General features: G+C 38.1%; 1 protein-coding gene across 1 annotated transcript in view; it reads left to right on the top strand.

Moving 5' to 3' along the window:
- Positions 1-15,284, top strand: part of EML6 (EMAP like 6) — a 349,731-nt gene that overhangs the window by 217,406 nt on the left and 117,041 nt on the right. The window contains exons 8-11 of the mRNA XM_079941576.1: positions 4,091-4,292; positions 6,883-7,020; positions 8,739-8,995; positions 11,140-11,352. Of these exons, the coding sequence (XP_079797702.1) occupies positions 4,091-4,292; positions 6,883-7,020; positions 8,739-8,995; positions 11,140-11,352 (810 nt within the window). The remainder of the gene's footprint in view (positions 1-4,090; positions 4,293-6,882; positions 7,021-8,738; positions 8,996-11,139; positions 11,353-15,284) is intronic.

The following is a 15,284-nucleotide window of genomic DNA, read 5'->3' as shown; positions in this document are numbered from 1 at the left end:
AGTATGCCTTCAAAAGTCACCCATGTTGTCCCAAATAGCAATAATTCCTTTTTTTGTAGCTGAATGATATTCTATTGTATATGTATGTATCACATTTTCTTTATCCATTGATGGACGCTTAGGTTGTTTGCATGTCATGGCTATTGTGAGTAATGTTGCAGTGAACATGGGGGTGCAGATGCCTTTTAGAGTTAGTGTTTTTGTTTGCTTCAGAAGCAGCAGTGTTGGATCATACAGTAGTTCTATTTTCAATTTTTGAGGAACCTCCATGGTGTTACCCATAGTGGCTATACCAATTTACATTCCCACAGTGCCCAAGTGTTCCCTTTGCCCCACATTCTTGCCAACACTTGTTATTTCTTGTCTTTTTGAAAAAATAACAGCCACTATAATAAGTATGAGATAACATCTCATTATGGTTTTGGTTTTTGTGTTTTCGGCTGCACCCTGCAGCTTGCAGGGTCTTAGTCCCCTGACCAGGGATCAGACCCCTTCCCCCTGCAGTGGAAGCATGGTGTCCTAACCACTGGACCGACAAGGAATTCCCTCATTGTGGTTTTGATTTGCAGTTCTCTGATGATTAGGGATGTGGAGCATCATTTCTTGTTTCTGTTGACTATCTGTATGTCTTCTTTGGGAAAGTGTCTATTCAGATCCTCTGCCCATTTTTTAATCAGATTGTTTGGGGGTTTTTGCTATTGAGTTGTATGAGTTCTCTATATATTTTGGATATTAACCGCTTATCAGATGTATGATTTGCAAATATCTTCTCCCATTTGGTAGGTTGCCTTACCATTTTGTTGATGGTTTCCCTTGCTGTGCAGAAGCTTTCTAGTTTGATGTAGTCTCACTTGTTTACTTTTGCTTTTGTTGTTTTTGCTTTTGGTGTCAGAGCCAAAAAATTATAGCCAAGACTGATGTCAAAGAGCTTACCACCTATGTTTTCATCTAGGAGTTTTATGTTTTCAGGTCTTATATTCAAGTCTTTAATCCATTTTGAGTTTATTTTATATGTTTCTTTTGCATGTGGCTGTCTAGTTTTCCCAACACCATTTATGGCAGAAACTGTCCTTTCCCTATTGTATATTCATAAAATGAATATATATATCTCTGCTTACAAATGTCTGGCTCCTCCTTAGAGTGCAAAATCCATGAGGGCATGAGCCTGGCTTGTTTACTGTTCAGGCTCCAGTCTTGGGCATGTAATAGGTGCTCAATAAAAATTTTTTGTATAAATAAATGAATATATCCTTCCTTCTTTGAAGGGTCTTGTTGAGGGTGGAGATGTTGTCTTTTATTTCTTGGTCTCTCCAAGACTTGAGAAATGTTTGTGATTTGAATGTTTTATTTTATTCATTCATCAATTCTTATTGAGCATCTACCACATGCCAGACACTGTGCTAGGTACTGAGGATACAGCAGTGTATAAAACTGAGAAAACTCTTGTTTTCACAGACATTAGTGAGAGGAAATGGACAATGAATATAATAAACTAGTAAATTCTTTAAATTTTTTTGCCAATTTTGGAATATAATTAATATCCCTATTTACTTCCTATTTCTGAAGAACAAAGTGTTATACCTTTCCTGTAATAAAATTGTAGATGGGGATATATAATAAAATTGCCTGCTGGGGAGACAACAAATTCACCCCCTTCCTAGAGAAAATAAGAACATGTTAATAATAAGGCATGGGAAAAAGATAAGGATGAGAAAGGGACAGTAGCAAAAGGATTGTTTCCTCCTTAGCTGAGCTTCCTGCCCTGTTAGCCTGCCATCTTATCCCGACTGCTTTCCCCACACATCTGTCCTTTTCAATCTTGAAAGCCCGTCGTGATGTTTGCAGTGGAGGATTTTGAGTGACCCTGAACTAGCCGTTGCCAAGGTATCCCTACTTACTACTCACAGCAGGAATAATAAATCTGCCTGTGTGCTGTCTCCTTCCATTTCAAGACACATAATAATGAATTCAGAGCAAGAAGTAAAGAGAGTTATCTCATGTAATAATAGCCTTGTACCTTAAAAAAAAAATACTTTTTGTAAACAAATTCATTATCTCATTGGATACTTTCAAGACCACAGTGAGTTGAGATGAGGATTTCAGGAACTTCCCTGGTGGCGCAGTGGTTAAGAATCCGCCTGCCAATGCAGGAGACACGGGTTTGAGCCCTGGTCCAGGAAGATCGCACATGTCACAGAGCAGCTAAGCCCATGCACCACAACTGCTGAGCCTGTGCTCTGGAGCCCGTGAGCCACAATTACTAAGCCTGTGTGCCACAATTACTGAAGCCTGCGTGCCTAGAGCCCATGCTCCACAACAAGAGAAGCCACTGCAATGAGAAGCCCGTGCACTGCAGTGAAGAGTAGCCCCTGCTCACCGCAACTAGAGAAAGCCCGCACACAGCAGCAGAGACCCAACACAGCCAAAAATAAGTATTAAAAATAAATGAGGATTTCAGTTATGGTGTCCAGATACCCCCAATTAAACCTTATATTGTCCCATCATTTGTCCTGGATTTTTTTTAACAGACTTTATTTTTTTTAGAGCAGTTTTAGGTTCACAGCAAAATTGAATGGAAGGTACAGAGATTTCTCATTTACCTCTGCCCTCATACACACACAGCCTCCCTATCAACGTTGCCCACCAGAATGGTACATTGGTTACAGTGGATGAACCTGCATTGACATATCATCACCGAAAGCCTATAGCTCACATTAGGGTTCACTGTTGGTGTTGTATATTCTGTGAGTTTTGACGCATGTATAATAACATATACCTACCATTATAGGTCCTACGGAGTTTCATGGCCCTAAAAACCTTCTGTGTGTCTGCCTATTCGTCCCTCTGTCCTAGACCTTTCATTCTGTGATAAAGTGTCATTATAATTTTAGATTTGAAAATATTTTTGATAGAATTATTTAATAGGTTTTTCATTATAGTAAAGCTGCTTTCTTGGTTAATAAATATTTTACAAAGTTATGTAAATTTAATGATTTCTAGAGCCTACTTTTACTTGCAGAGGGGTCCTGATTTGGATGATAAATTACATGGTCTCCATAATTACAATCTGCATTTAAGGGGAGAAAAACTGGTCCCCAGAGAAAAGGGGACTCTCCCTGGTATGTCTGGCCAATCGGGTGTAGAGCAGGACTGAAGTCCAGGTGTTCTGATTTCTGGCATTTTCTACACAAAAGACACAAAGCCAGACGGGGAGACAACTCAGATCTCAAAGCTTATCACATCCTTAAGTAGTTTAAAGTTATGAAAGTGGGATTGCTTCTGCATTTCTAATTCAGACGTGAGAAAATTCACTATGTACGTAAATAATGTAGCCGGTGAGGAATAGAACAGACTGAGAGAAGCCCAGATCAACACGCAGGCAGGCAGGTGGGGATCTGCCTGAAGAGGATGGAATAATACGGAGGAAGGTTGGGTTTAAAAGGGAGTACTGTGCTCTTAGAGAAGATTCCATAAATCGTTAAGTCAGTGAGGAAAAACATCTTCAGATGTTTGATGGTATTCTGAGACTGAAATTAGAGTTTCATTTGCATATTTCTGGGACACGGATGCATCTATTTATCCAGCAGAATGAGTCTAGGTTCTGATCAAATACATACTGAACTTGCCTAATATGATAATCAACCGTCCTGTAGTATCACCCACGTATAATTTTATTACAATGTTAGCATCCTAAAGATTGAAGTGATTATTAACTTTTCCATAGCAAATCAGAAGGAAATTGTTTCATAGAGGGTTAGGTTTTCATAAAGACCAATTCCTGTTCTTATATTCACTTTAAGGTGTTGTATTTAATATAGACCCTGCTGTAGAAACACAGTTAGCCTAAGTCAGACAGGAAAGAGCAATCACTCCTTTACAAAATAAATCACAAGGGGTCGGGGGAACAACTAACACACAGAAGGCAGTGGTCAATAACACAGGGTGGTGTGTGGAGTTGATTCTCCACCCCCAGGCACTGTTCAGATGTGTTGCCTTAGGTGCTATCCCGGTGACAGGGTATTAACTTTAGGTGTTTTATTTGTGAATGGTGTGGAGATATGCGTTTATTTTATTCATTTATTTTCGTCAGGCCTCTCTATCCGGAGTGTGTGCTGGAAAGCAGACCGCCTTCTAGCAGGGACCCAGGACAGCGAGATATTTGAAGTGATCGTGCGAGAACGGGACAAGCCAATGCTGATCCTGCAGGGCCACTGTGAGGGGGAGCTCTGGGCTCTGGCCCTGCACCCCAAGAAGCCGCTGGCTGTGACAGGCAGCGATGACCGCTCTGTCAGGTGAGGCCCTAGAAGTGGTGGCTGTAACCTCACTCACCTCCCTGGGATAACAGATTCAGTTTGCCCAAATTTGTTTATTACTTTCAGAGAAGGATAACCCACAGTGCAGAACCTCACAATTTCCAAACAGAATGTTAAGCCATTTTGCTTAACAACAGTTGGCTTCTTGACCTTTTCTTGTTGCTATCTTTCTTTGGCTCCATCTTAAGTCAAGAATATGTTCTTAGAAGTGAAAATTCACTGCTGCTGGTTAGATTGGCCTCCAGGTCTCTTCCAGCTGAAGATGTAAGCTGAGTGCACTCATCTGTGATAAGATCATGTTTCTTCCTGTACCTTCGGTCCTGCTGGAGGCAGCCTGGCAATTTCACAGCTGAGTCACTCATCAGTTTAGTCACAGACTAAACATCACCAAGAGAACTGAAATTCTGATTTTCAAAGTCGTCTTTAGCACGTGAGTCATTAATTCTTTCTTTGCTCAAAATTCCCTGTGAGAATTTACAATGTCTTCAGATCAAAGGAAAGTGCGGGTTCCTAAGAAAATATGCCCATTTTTTTAGGGCCTCAAGTGTTCTCACTATGGATCACCTGTTATTTGAGAACACGACAGTAGTAACATGAGCAAAGTGATTATGCTTCCACTGTTCTTGAGACTGTTGAAAGACTGATTTGAAAGTGTGAGATGAAGACTATTCCACTGATTCCAGTATTTCCGTACTACTGAGCTTTAAGTGTGCTCAGCAATAAGCAGGCCAGAAAGAGAGTCCGTGACAGTGAGAGGAAGAGACTGATTGATATTCAGTTGATGGATTACTGCTTCTGGGTTTGAATAGCTAAAGTGGAGCACTGTATACTAGACTAAAGGTCACTGCTCCCCCCCCCCCCCGCCCTTATTCTGTATGTTTGTGAATTGAATCCAGTTGCAATGGGTATACTCATTAGAAAAGCATAAATCCAAAGATAAAACCATTTTTTAGTTTCTACTGAGCACTAAAGCCTCATCAATCTAAAAATCAGTGAAAACGATTACAGTTTTCTCTTCATGTGACATAAATGTTTATTTGGCTTTTACTTCTCTACACTCACTTCCTCCTCCTCTCTTCCTTTTCCTTCCATTACTCTGAGCCAAACCAATGCCAAGTTATTCAGACACCCAAGAAACTCGATTCATACCCATCCAGATAGAAGGGACTTCAAGGAAGTTTTTGGCTTTTATATTTTAACAACTGTGTTGAGTCTTAGAATTGCAAAGAGCCCTTACTGCCAGAATTTGTATTACTTTCCTTAACCATTAATTTGGCTAAAGTTTTAAATGGCATTTTTACACTGAGTATTGAAATGTAGGAAGGATATAAGTCATAATTTCTTGATAAAGATTAGCTTAGCGGCTTTATAAGATTAGTGCAGTTTGCTGAGGAGTGATGGTTTCTTCATGCTAGTCAAGCAAAGCTTACATTGCTTAAAATAGTACAAGGCTAAAAGCAGCGTGAGATTATGAATAATGGACAAGGTATTGAAAGCATACCATAAGCTTTAGGCTGAACAGTGCGGGCTGCCTAAGGGATAAACTATTCACGGCGCAGCCCTGCATTGCAAGGCGCATGCCACCATCCCTCCTGAGGGCGGAATGCATTTAGAGAAATTGCACCGCATTTGACTTATTCGTGGTTCTTTATGACAGGACTTAGATTCTCAGACCCCCTCGCAGATACTGTTGTTTGCACGTTAAGAGAAGACTGTCTTCAGTGTAGTAACAGAGAGAGGTCTGATGCCGCAATTGCGTCTCACATGGAAACCCTTATTTGGGTCTTCAGATGTTTAGTTCGTGTTCTCTCAGTTTGAGGTGCCTGGATTAGGTGTTCCAAGGAGCTGCTGAAAATTCTGTGAGTGGCACTTGCACTTGACCTCTGTTTCTCCAGCAGTAGCTGTGCTCATCAGCCAGGGGCACGGCGAAGTATCCCCCGCCGCCCCGGCCCCAACCAAGAGGGGACCCATCAGCAGTGGGGCGCCCAGGTTGCTCGTGAGGAGTGACAGCATATGGCTGTGTACAGCCAACTTTGGAACCATCCTGGGCAGGGGTATCATTCGTTCTTCTCCATCTAAAATACTTCCTGCTCAGGAGGCCAGCAAATGTAATGTGTATTTCAATCTGTATGTGCTTACATAACACAGTTACTAGAATGGAACTCGTATTTTTTTTTTAAAAAAAAGCAATAACAGCATCTAGTAGTACTTCTTATCCTGTAAGTGTTATTAACAGCCATTGGTATAAATCCAGAACAATTTTTAATCTCCAAAGTATAATTTTGTGTGAAGTAGTGTTTAAAATTACCTTATTTTATGCATCTCAAAATCTTTGGAAATGTTATCTCATTTTATATTTCTTGCTGGGTATTTCAAATGGTGAGAATCACATAAAGATAGACTAAACACTTTCCCAGATTCCCAGACATGCCAAGAGGAAGGACACTGGTGTGAGGTTACTGCAGTCTTTCTTGTTATTATCGCAGTGGTGAACGGGCCTTCGGCCTTGGGCTGGCTGATGACTATGAGAAGTTGTTTTGTTTCGTCTTTGACTTTGAACTGTGCTTAGGCTGTGGAGCCTGGCAGACCATGCCTTGATCGCCCGCTGTAACATGGAGGAAGCGGTTCGAAGCGTTGCTTTCAGCCCCGATGGATCTCAGTTGGCCCTGGGCATGAAGGACGGATCTTTCATTGTTCTCCGAGTCAGGCATGTACTGATACTGAAAATGACATTAGAGATATTCTTTTGTTAAAATTAATTCTCCTGGTCAGAATGTATGCCAGGACCTTAGGAAAAATGCATTTACTGTTTTGAATAGGAGCACTGTAGATTCACAACCGCCTGTCTATAGTTACAAAGTCCAAACACTCTGAGCGTCTGAAGTTCTTTGGTAACTTGTTTGGCAGCACTGCCTGACCCAGTGAACTGGATGTGCGGTTGTTTACAGTCTGTTAATCTCTTAGTAGGGATAGTCATGTATCATCTGATTTGCTGCAAAAATATTAATGTGTTCAAAAGGGGTTGCTGTCTTAACTCCTACTGGGGATGTTATGTAATAGATTGTATGCAAACCTTTCTAAAATCCAATGAATGATAAACTCCCAAGCTTGTCTGGTCCCAGGGGTTTTAGATAAGAGATTATGGGCTTGTAATAAGCCAAGAAAAGAGGAAGAAAGACGAAAGCAGCCTCCCAACAGCACTAAATCTTTAGAGGTAAACTTAAGTCAAGATTTTTCTACCTATAATCACCAATAAAATGGAACATTTCGTATTTATCAACCTCCTATATTATTTCTACTGGAAAAAAATTATGACCCACCCTTGTAATTATTTGAAAACATTGGTTATTCTTTTGGATTACACATTTTGTGATTACAGAAAGTAAATGTAGCTGTAGATTAGATACTGCATCTCTCACACACAGCAAGTTCTGTGTAGCTCTTGGCATGGTTTATTACACTACATTCTCATCACCAGCCACACAACTTATTACCAAATGGGTGGGCAGCATTTTCTTTCTTTGCTTAGCGATGTGTGAAAAGATAGCTAATTACCAAGTTTTCTTTTTGATGGATTTCCCAAGCTAAAAAACAATCCTCCCACACCTATTTTATGGCATTATAGTAAACTATAATGCTATTAGTAAATGATGCAGCAGGTATGAGAAATTATTATGTGGAAGCAAATATTTGGCATTATTTATGCATTCAGTTCATTTTAGAGTTGATGAAGGCATCATTACTAGTTCAGGGGACCTGCTAGTCATAATCTTGTCTTATAGCTATGGGGGAAAAGCCTCAGTGAGCTTTCAAATAAGAGTAGAAATTCTTACCAGGAACTTATCAGAAAGGATATGGAATATTCCAGTGATTCAATGTAGGCATTATTGACCTTTCCTAGTGAAAGTTAAATAATTACATAAAAATTCAACATTAAAAAAGTAGTTTTCCTCTTCTGCTTTTTGGACTTGCTCTTTCTACAATAAGCATCAAGCTTAACAGTCACTGGTTTCTTGTTCTTAAAGTATTAGAAAGATAGTTTATTTTTATGTTAACCTTGATATGTTTTACCTTTCTCTGTGACATATTTTTAAAACAATTTTACAAACCCCAAAGTTTAATAAAAAGTTTTAGAGAAAAAGAATACATATAATTGAACATGAAAGCAAAAATGCATTTCATTAAAATTGTTTTGTTTTTTACTTTGGGAGCCCAAAATATTATTTAAAATGTTTAATTTCTCCTACATTGGCCATGAACTAAATAATGTTTTATATCTTTCCATAAAAGTTAATTCTGTAATTCCTGTAGTTTTTCTCTCCCTTTCAAAGTAATTTTTTTCTGTGGCACACAGATTTTAAAACATGACTTGGGGTTCCTATCTCTAGATTTGCTGCTTATCGCTTTGCTTTTCTATTCTTATAGAGATATGACAGAAGTGGTTCATATCAAAGATCGAAAAGAAGTCATTCACGAAATGAAATTTTCTCCAGATGGTTCTTATCTGGCAGTGGGATCCAATGATGGCCCAGTAGATATCTACGCTGTCGCCCAGCGGTATAAGAAAATAGGAGAATGCAACAGGTCTCTCAGTTTCATCACACACATCGACTGGTCTTTGGATAGTAAATACTTGCAAACTAATGACGGTGCCGGAGAACGGCTGTTCTACAAAATGCCATGTAAGTCACAAGGGCAAAGAATGTTTGTACAAAGCGCAACTCTGAACCATGGCAGAAAATTTATGAGGATATTCTTAGGACCTCAGGGCAAGGAATGTTTTCTGAAACAAGACCCTCAAACCACAAACTCTCAAAGAACAGATTCATAAATTGGAACACATTAAAAAAAAAAATTATTGCACAGCAAAAGAGACCATGATGGGCATAAATACTTGGAATTGTTATAATGGACAAAGGATATACATGAACAATACAAGTTTGAACTGTACCAGTCTACTTCTGTGCAGATTTTTTTAGTTGTAAATACTACAGTACTACATGGTAGGAGGTTGGTTGAATCTGTGGTTGTGGAACCATGGATGCAGAGGGTCAACTCTAAGTTATACATGGATTTTCGACAGCATGGAGAGTTGGTGGCCCTAGCCCTCAAGTTGTTCGAGGGTCAGCTGTACACCTATAATATATAAAGAATGCCTAAAGATAAGCAAAAGGAAAAAATACTAGGAAAATACTAAAAAAAATACTGAAGATTTGAGGATCACAGTCAACTACTATGATTGCTTTCGTCTCTTTTGTGTCCTTCATAATTGGAAGCCCTTATACGATTATTTGGTGAAATATGCTCATTGGGATTAAAAAACCCACAAATTTTATTTGTAACCCTCACTATAACTTCTGTATGAGATTTATCTTATTCATCTTATTTATATAATACTCATTTAGTAACATTTAATCTGTGATGTTAAAATGTCATAAATAAAAGATAGATTTCTGTATTACAATCTTTGATTAATGATTTTTTATAATGTAAAAGGAAAAATTTGATATTTAACATGAATCTTGACCGCAAAGAATTATATTTTAATTTTGTATTGAAAAATCAATTTTACCATAAAGCAAGGTGTGACATATCTTCAACATTTTTAATAGTCTCTGCCCTATCAATTCATCAGTATACCTTTACTAGGTACATATTTCTTTGTGTCTACTTTCTCTGCTTGACAGTATTTCGTATATATTTTCATATGTGAAAAAATATGGAACACATTTTTGTCGTTTGCAGAAACAAAGTAACACCCTACTCAGTGATATCAAAGATACCAGTGTTATCTTTGCTGGTACACACAGTGCAGATCCAAATATCTTTGTAGAGGTGGGATTTTTCTCTTGTGAATTACTTCCTTGGACTATGTTCTTTAAAGCAGGAACACTGGATCCAAGACTATGTTCAGACTATAAACTCTCCGATTCTGTGGTCTTCATAATGGATTTTTATATAATGCTGTGTTAGAGTCTAGAATTGCCAGTTTGACAGTGCACCAGTAATGTACAAGAGCATCTATTCTCATAGGTTCTTTATTTGAAAATATTTGTTATTTTTGAGGGGGAAAGTATGAGGTAATACACTTAATTGTCTTGATTTTGAATTTTTAAATTGTGCATGACTAAGCATTTTTCCAAGCTTTTCCTTATCCATGGGCTTCCTCCTTTTTGTGCTCCCTGGGGACGTCCCTTACCAGCTGCTGGTGAAAACTGGGTATTGTGCCCCACACATAAGACCATACCTAGAACAATTGTCAGGACTATTTTCCCCAGCTAATTACATTTATTTCATCAAAATTTGGTGGATTTTCATTGTCTAGCACTTTAAAATTTAAATAGAAAATCCATTCAGTTTTTCCACTAATTAATTGAGGCTGACTTCTAAAAAATCACTTCTGTGGTTCCTTGAATTATGAAAAGTAGGAGTTCAGAATAAACTCTTTAAAAACCTGGCAAAATGTTAGTAACTAAATATAATAATATATAATTTAATAATAGTCATTTCATCAATAACACAAAGCATAATATCATCTGTATCTAAATAATTAAGGTCAAGTAAATATCAGTAGTTTAAGACATTAGATTTAGTACCATGATCATTTTCTTTCTCCTATCGGAGTTTTGAGCATGTGCTTCCTTTAAACCCTGCTAGAAAAAAAAAATCACCATTTGGGGAAAGAGATTAGAATTTATAGTTTCCTTGGTTTCTAAACATTTTAAAACAAAGGTTTTAGACCTCTATGAGAAAAATGAATAAAGTAAATTAGGATATGATTTTATTTAAATGTAACATTATATTAAAATTTATTGATTATTTTCAGCTGGGAAGCCTTTAACAAGTAAAGAAGAAATCAAAGGGATTCCCTGGGCCTCCTGGACATGTGTGAACGGCCCAGAAGTGAGTGGGATTTGGCCAAAATACACTGATGTCACTGACATCAACTCAGTGGATGCAAATTACAACAACTCAGTACTGGTGTCTGGAGATGATTTTGGACTGGTTAAATTGTTTAAGTTTCCTTGTCTCAAGAAAGGTAAGGCCAAAAGAAATGTTTCTTTGAATGAAGATTTGATCTAGAATATACATACAGTATAATTAAGGCTTATTTTCTTGATGTCTGTTACTGCAGACTATTCATTTTATCTTTATATTTACTCTAACATTTTTCAATAGAAAGTTTGCTATCTTCTGCTTTTGACATTCTGAAATGTGGTTTTGCAAATTTAAGTCAGCATTTGTTAAGAGAGATGTTACTCAACATTTCGTGATTCATAAACTTCATGTTTTAAACAAGTTGTATTCTATTTTATTTATATATATGTAAATATAATAATTTAAATTACATGTTACATTAAAATATTGTAATTAAAATTCTTTTATGTGTTACACCTAATTGTGCTTATACATAGGAAGCAAAGCAAATCCTTATAGACATTTAAAATAAAATCTGAAAGTGATTGTTGTGGTGATAATACAGTTTGTGGACCCCTTCTGATAGCACTAATTTTGCACACCAGACTTACGTAACTGGTGAAATTTTTTTATTGAAGTATAATTGATATACAATGTTGTGTTAATTTCTGCTGTACAGAAAGTGAATTAGTTATACAAATATATACACTCTTTTTAAAATTCTTTTCCATTATGGTTTATTACAGGATATCAATTATAGTTCCCTGTGCTGTATATTAGGACCTTGTTGTTTATCCGTTCTGTATATTAATAGCTTGCATCTGCTAATCCCAAACTCCCAATCCATTCCTCCCCCAACCCCCTCCCCCTTGGTAACCACAGATCTGTTCTCTGTGTGTGAGTCTGTTTCTGTTTGGTAGATAAGTTCATTTGTGTCATATTTTAGATTCCACATATAAGTGATATCGTATGGTATTTGTCTCTTTCTGACTTGCTTCACTTAGTATAATAATCTCTAGTTGCATCCATGTTGCTGCAGATGGCATTATTTCATTCTTTTTTATGGCTGAGTAATATTCCATTGTATATATGTACCACATCTTCTTTATCCATTCATCTGTCAATGGACATTTAGGTTGCTACCCTGTCTTGGCTATCATGAATAATGCTGCTGTGAACATTGGGGTGCATGTATCTTTTTGAATTGTAGTTTTGTCTGGATATATGCCCAGGAGTGGGATTGCAGGATCATACGGTAACTCTATTTTTAGTTTTTTGAGGAATCTCCATACTGTTTTCCATAGTAGCTGCACCAACAATGCAGCAGGGTTTCCTTTTTTCCACACCATCTCCAGCATTTGTTATTTGTAGATTTTTTAATGATGGCCATTCTGATCCGTGCGAGGTGGTACCTCATTGTAATTTTGATTCACATTGCTGTAATAATTAGAAATGTTGAGCATCTTTTCATGTGCCTGGTGGCCATCTGTATGTCTTCTTTGGAAAAATGTCTATTTAGATCTTCCGCCCATTTTTTGATTGGGTTGTTTTGTTATTGTTGAGTTGTATAAGCTGTTTGTATATTTTGGAAGTTAAGCCCTGTTGGTTGCATTATTTGTAAATATTTTCTCCTACTCTGTAGGTTCTTTTCATTTTGTTTATAGTTTCCTTTGCTGTGCAAAAGCTTGTAAGTTTGATAAGGTCCCATTTGTTTATTTTTGCTTTTGGGAGACTGATAACTGGTGAAATTTTTGAGAGAGTTTGATTCAAAACAACCGTTTCTGCCCTTGCATTTTATTATTTTGTTTTATTGTTGTTAAAATCTTGTCACTTCAATTTTTCTGGCACTGTCAGGCTTTGTAGAATGTGACTGAATTAATCATGTAATGACCCTGTCCTCTTCTTCCTTCAAAAGTTTAGGCAAAGCCCATACACAGGCTTTTCTGAGACTCCCTGCCTGCACCCTGAAAATCTGATCAGCAGTAGGGATATGCTGTTGCCTGAAAAACCTTTCACTTGAACAATTTTTAGAATAAGCAAGGAAAGGGATTGAAAATGTCATCAGAAAGTCATTTTCAGCTAACTGGCAGTTTTGAAGCAGTGACAATCATGGTAAAAAATTGAACATAAAATGCATAGCAAAACCACCATCACTTCCACTTGACAAAATGACCATCAGATTAAAATGCTTGAGGCACAGCATTACCTCAACATGCCTAATTCAAACTGTTCTCTTTCTCCATAATGGGTCTTTTGAGTAATAGGGCATGTCTTGTTAAATTGAGTAATGTACTTGCAGAAGTTAAGTTAGGCATCCAGAAGGTATCTGGAAATTCAGGAGTCAGAAGAAATATCATGAGGGTCAGAAGCAATACTATTGGTATCAAGTATCAGGACTTGGGAATTCAGTGAGAGTTGGTATTTCCTATGAGTCATTGAGCCTTGTAGGATAGACTTGGGTCTAGAAAATAGCAATGGAGATGGAGATCTTGGATTAGCTTATTAGGATGGGGGAGGCAGGTAGGGAGGTACAGTGAGTAGTGCTGTTTGTCAAAATGAGATACCCTTATATGTAAAACAACCCTGAGGAGGAAGGCGGCCAGGAGACATCTGAATGAACAAGGAGACACTGACAGCCAGAGCGACAGTATGGTGAGAGCAATAAAACCCACCTCAACAATCTGCATAAGTATCCATGTCCTCATAGCAAACTGACTTGTTCTACTTTTCATGACACATTGTTTATACATCTTGCAATTTGCCTCAGAGTCATTTAGGCTCTTGGAGCCTTTTTGTGCTAAAGCTACTGGTGGAGAAGTTTATAACAGAGTGTTGCTGATGAGAATGGTAACAGTTGGTGGAACTTGTCTCCCTATAACCAAGGTACCAGTGACAAGTATTCCCCCAACTTTTGAACCTGTAAACACCCAAATATTAGCAGGGGCTGATGACTATGAGAAAGTGTGGAGACTGGGTAAACATTATAGTTTTCCATTGTGATTAAATAAAACTCACAAGTTAATTGACACATTTATGATTATGTGTGCATAGTATTCTTTTGCATAATAATTAGACATAAGTGTTCTGCAGTTAATGAAAATGACTACAATTCATATTATTTTTACATAGCTGAACCAATTTGTTTTCCTCATTTCCTTTTGACAGTTTTCAAATCTTAAAATAATTAGGATCAATACTGATAATTTTCCCTGATGTCATTTAGAGTACATCCTGTTTGACCATCACCCTCCAGACACTGACATGAGGTAAAATCCAAAGCCTTGCTCATTGGCATTTGCCATATCTTAACACCCTTGGCATCTACCCACGCTCCTAGGGGAGGCTCAAGGCCAAGGATCTCCATGTTTCACTTGTGTGCTGCCATTCCATTAATCCTTCACACACACACACACACACACACACACACACAGTCCTTGAACAGCTACCTCCTATGACAAGTGTCCTAGATACTGTAAGACTTGAGTTGCAGAAACCCTAGACCTTGGAGGGGAAAGTGCTGGCCTTCAGTAGAGCTTGGATGAGCTTGATGGAGGAACAGAAAGGTCAGTGTGTCTAGACCATGATGAACGATGGGAGAGCTGTGCACTCCAAGGCTGGAACGGCATTAGGGGCCAGGCATGAAGGGCCTTGAAGCAACTGCTAGAAATGTGGGTCTTATTCTAAGTGCAGTGGAAAACTGTTGAGGGTTTTAAATGGAAGACTGACATGAGCAATTTAAGTTTTTAAAATACCACTTTGATATTGTGTGGGATGGAATAGGGAAGGGGAGGCTTCAAGTAGAGAGATTATTGCAAGAGCCCAGGTAAAAGATGATGTGACTTGGACAAAGTTGTCAGGAACAGACCTGAAGAGAGGTGGTTGAGATTAGGAAACAGTGTCAAGGTAGAGCTGAAGGTCTTGCTGATGGATTGGGTGTGGGAGTAGAGGGAAAGAGAGGAATTGAGGAAAACTCCTAAGTTTTAGATTTGAGCAACGGGGTGGATGGTAGCACCATCTATAGAGATGGGAAAATGAGAAAGGAAAAGGTTGTTT

The sequence above is a fragment of the Stenella coeruleoalba genome (assembly GCF_951394435.1).
Source record: "Stenella coeruleoalba genome assembly, chromosome: 13".
NCBI classification, from domain to species: domain Eukaryota; kingdom Metazoa; phylum Chordata; class Mammalia; order Artiodactyla; family Delphinidae; genus Stenella; species Stenella coeruleoalba.
This window is presented reverse-complemented; position numbering and strand designations above follow the sequence as displayed.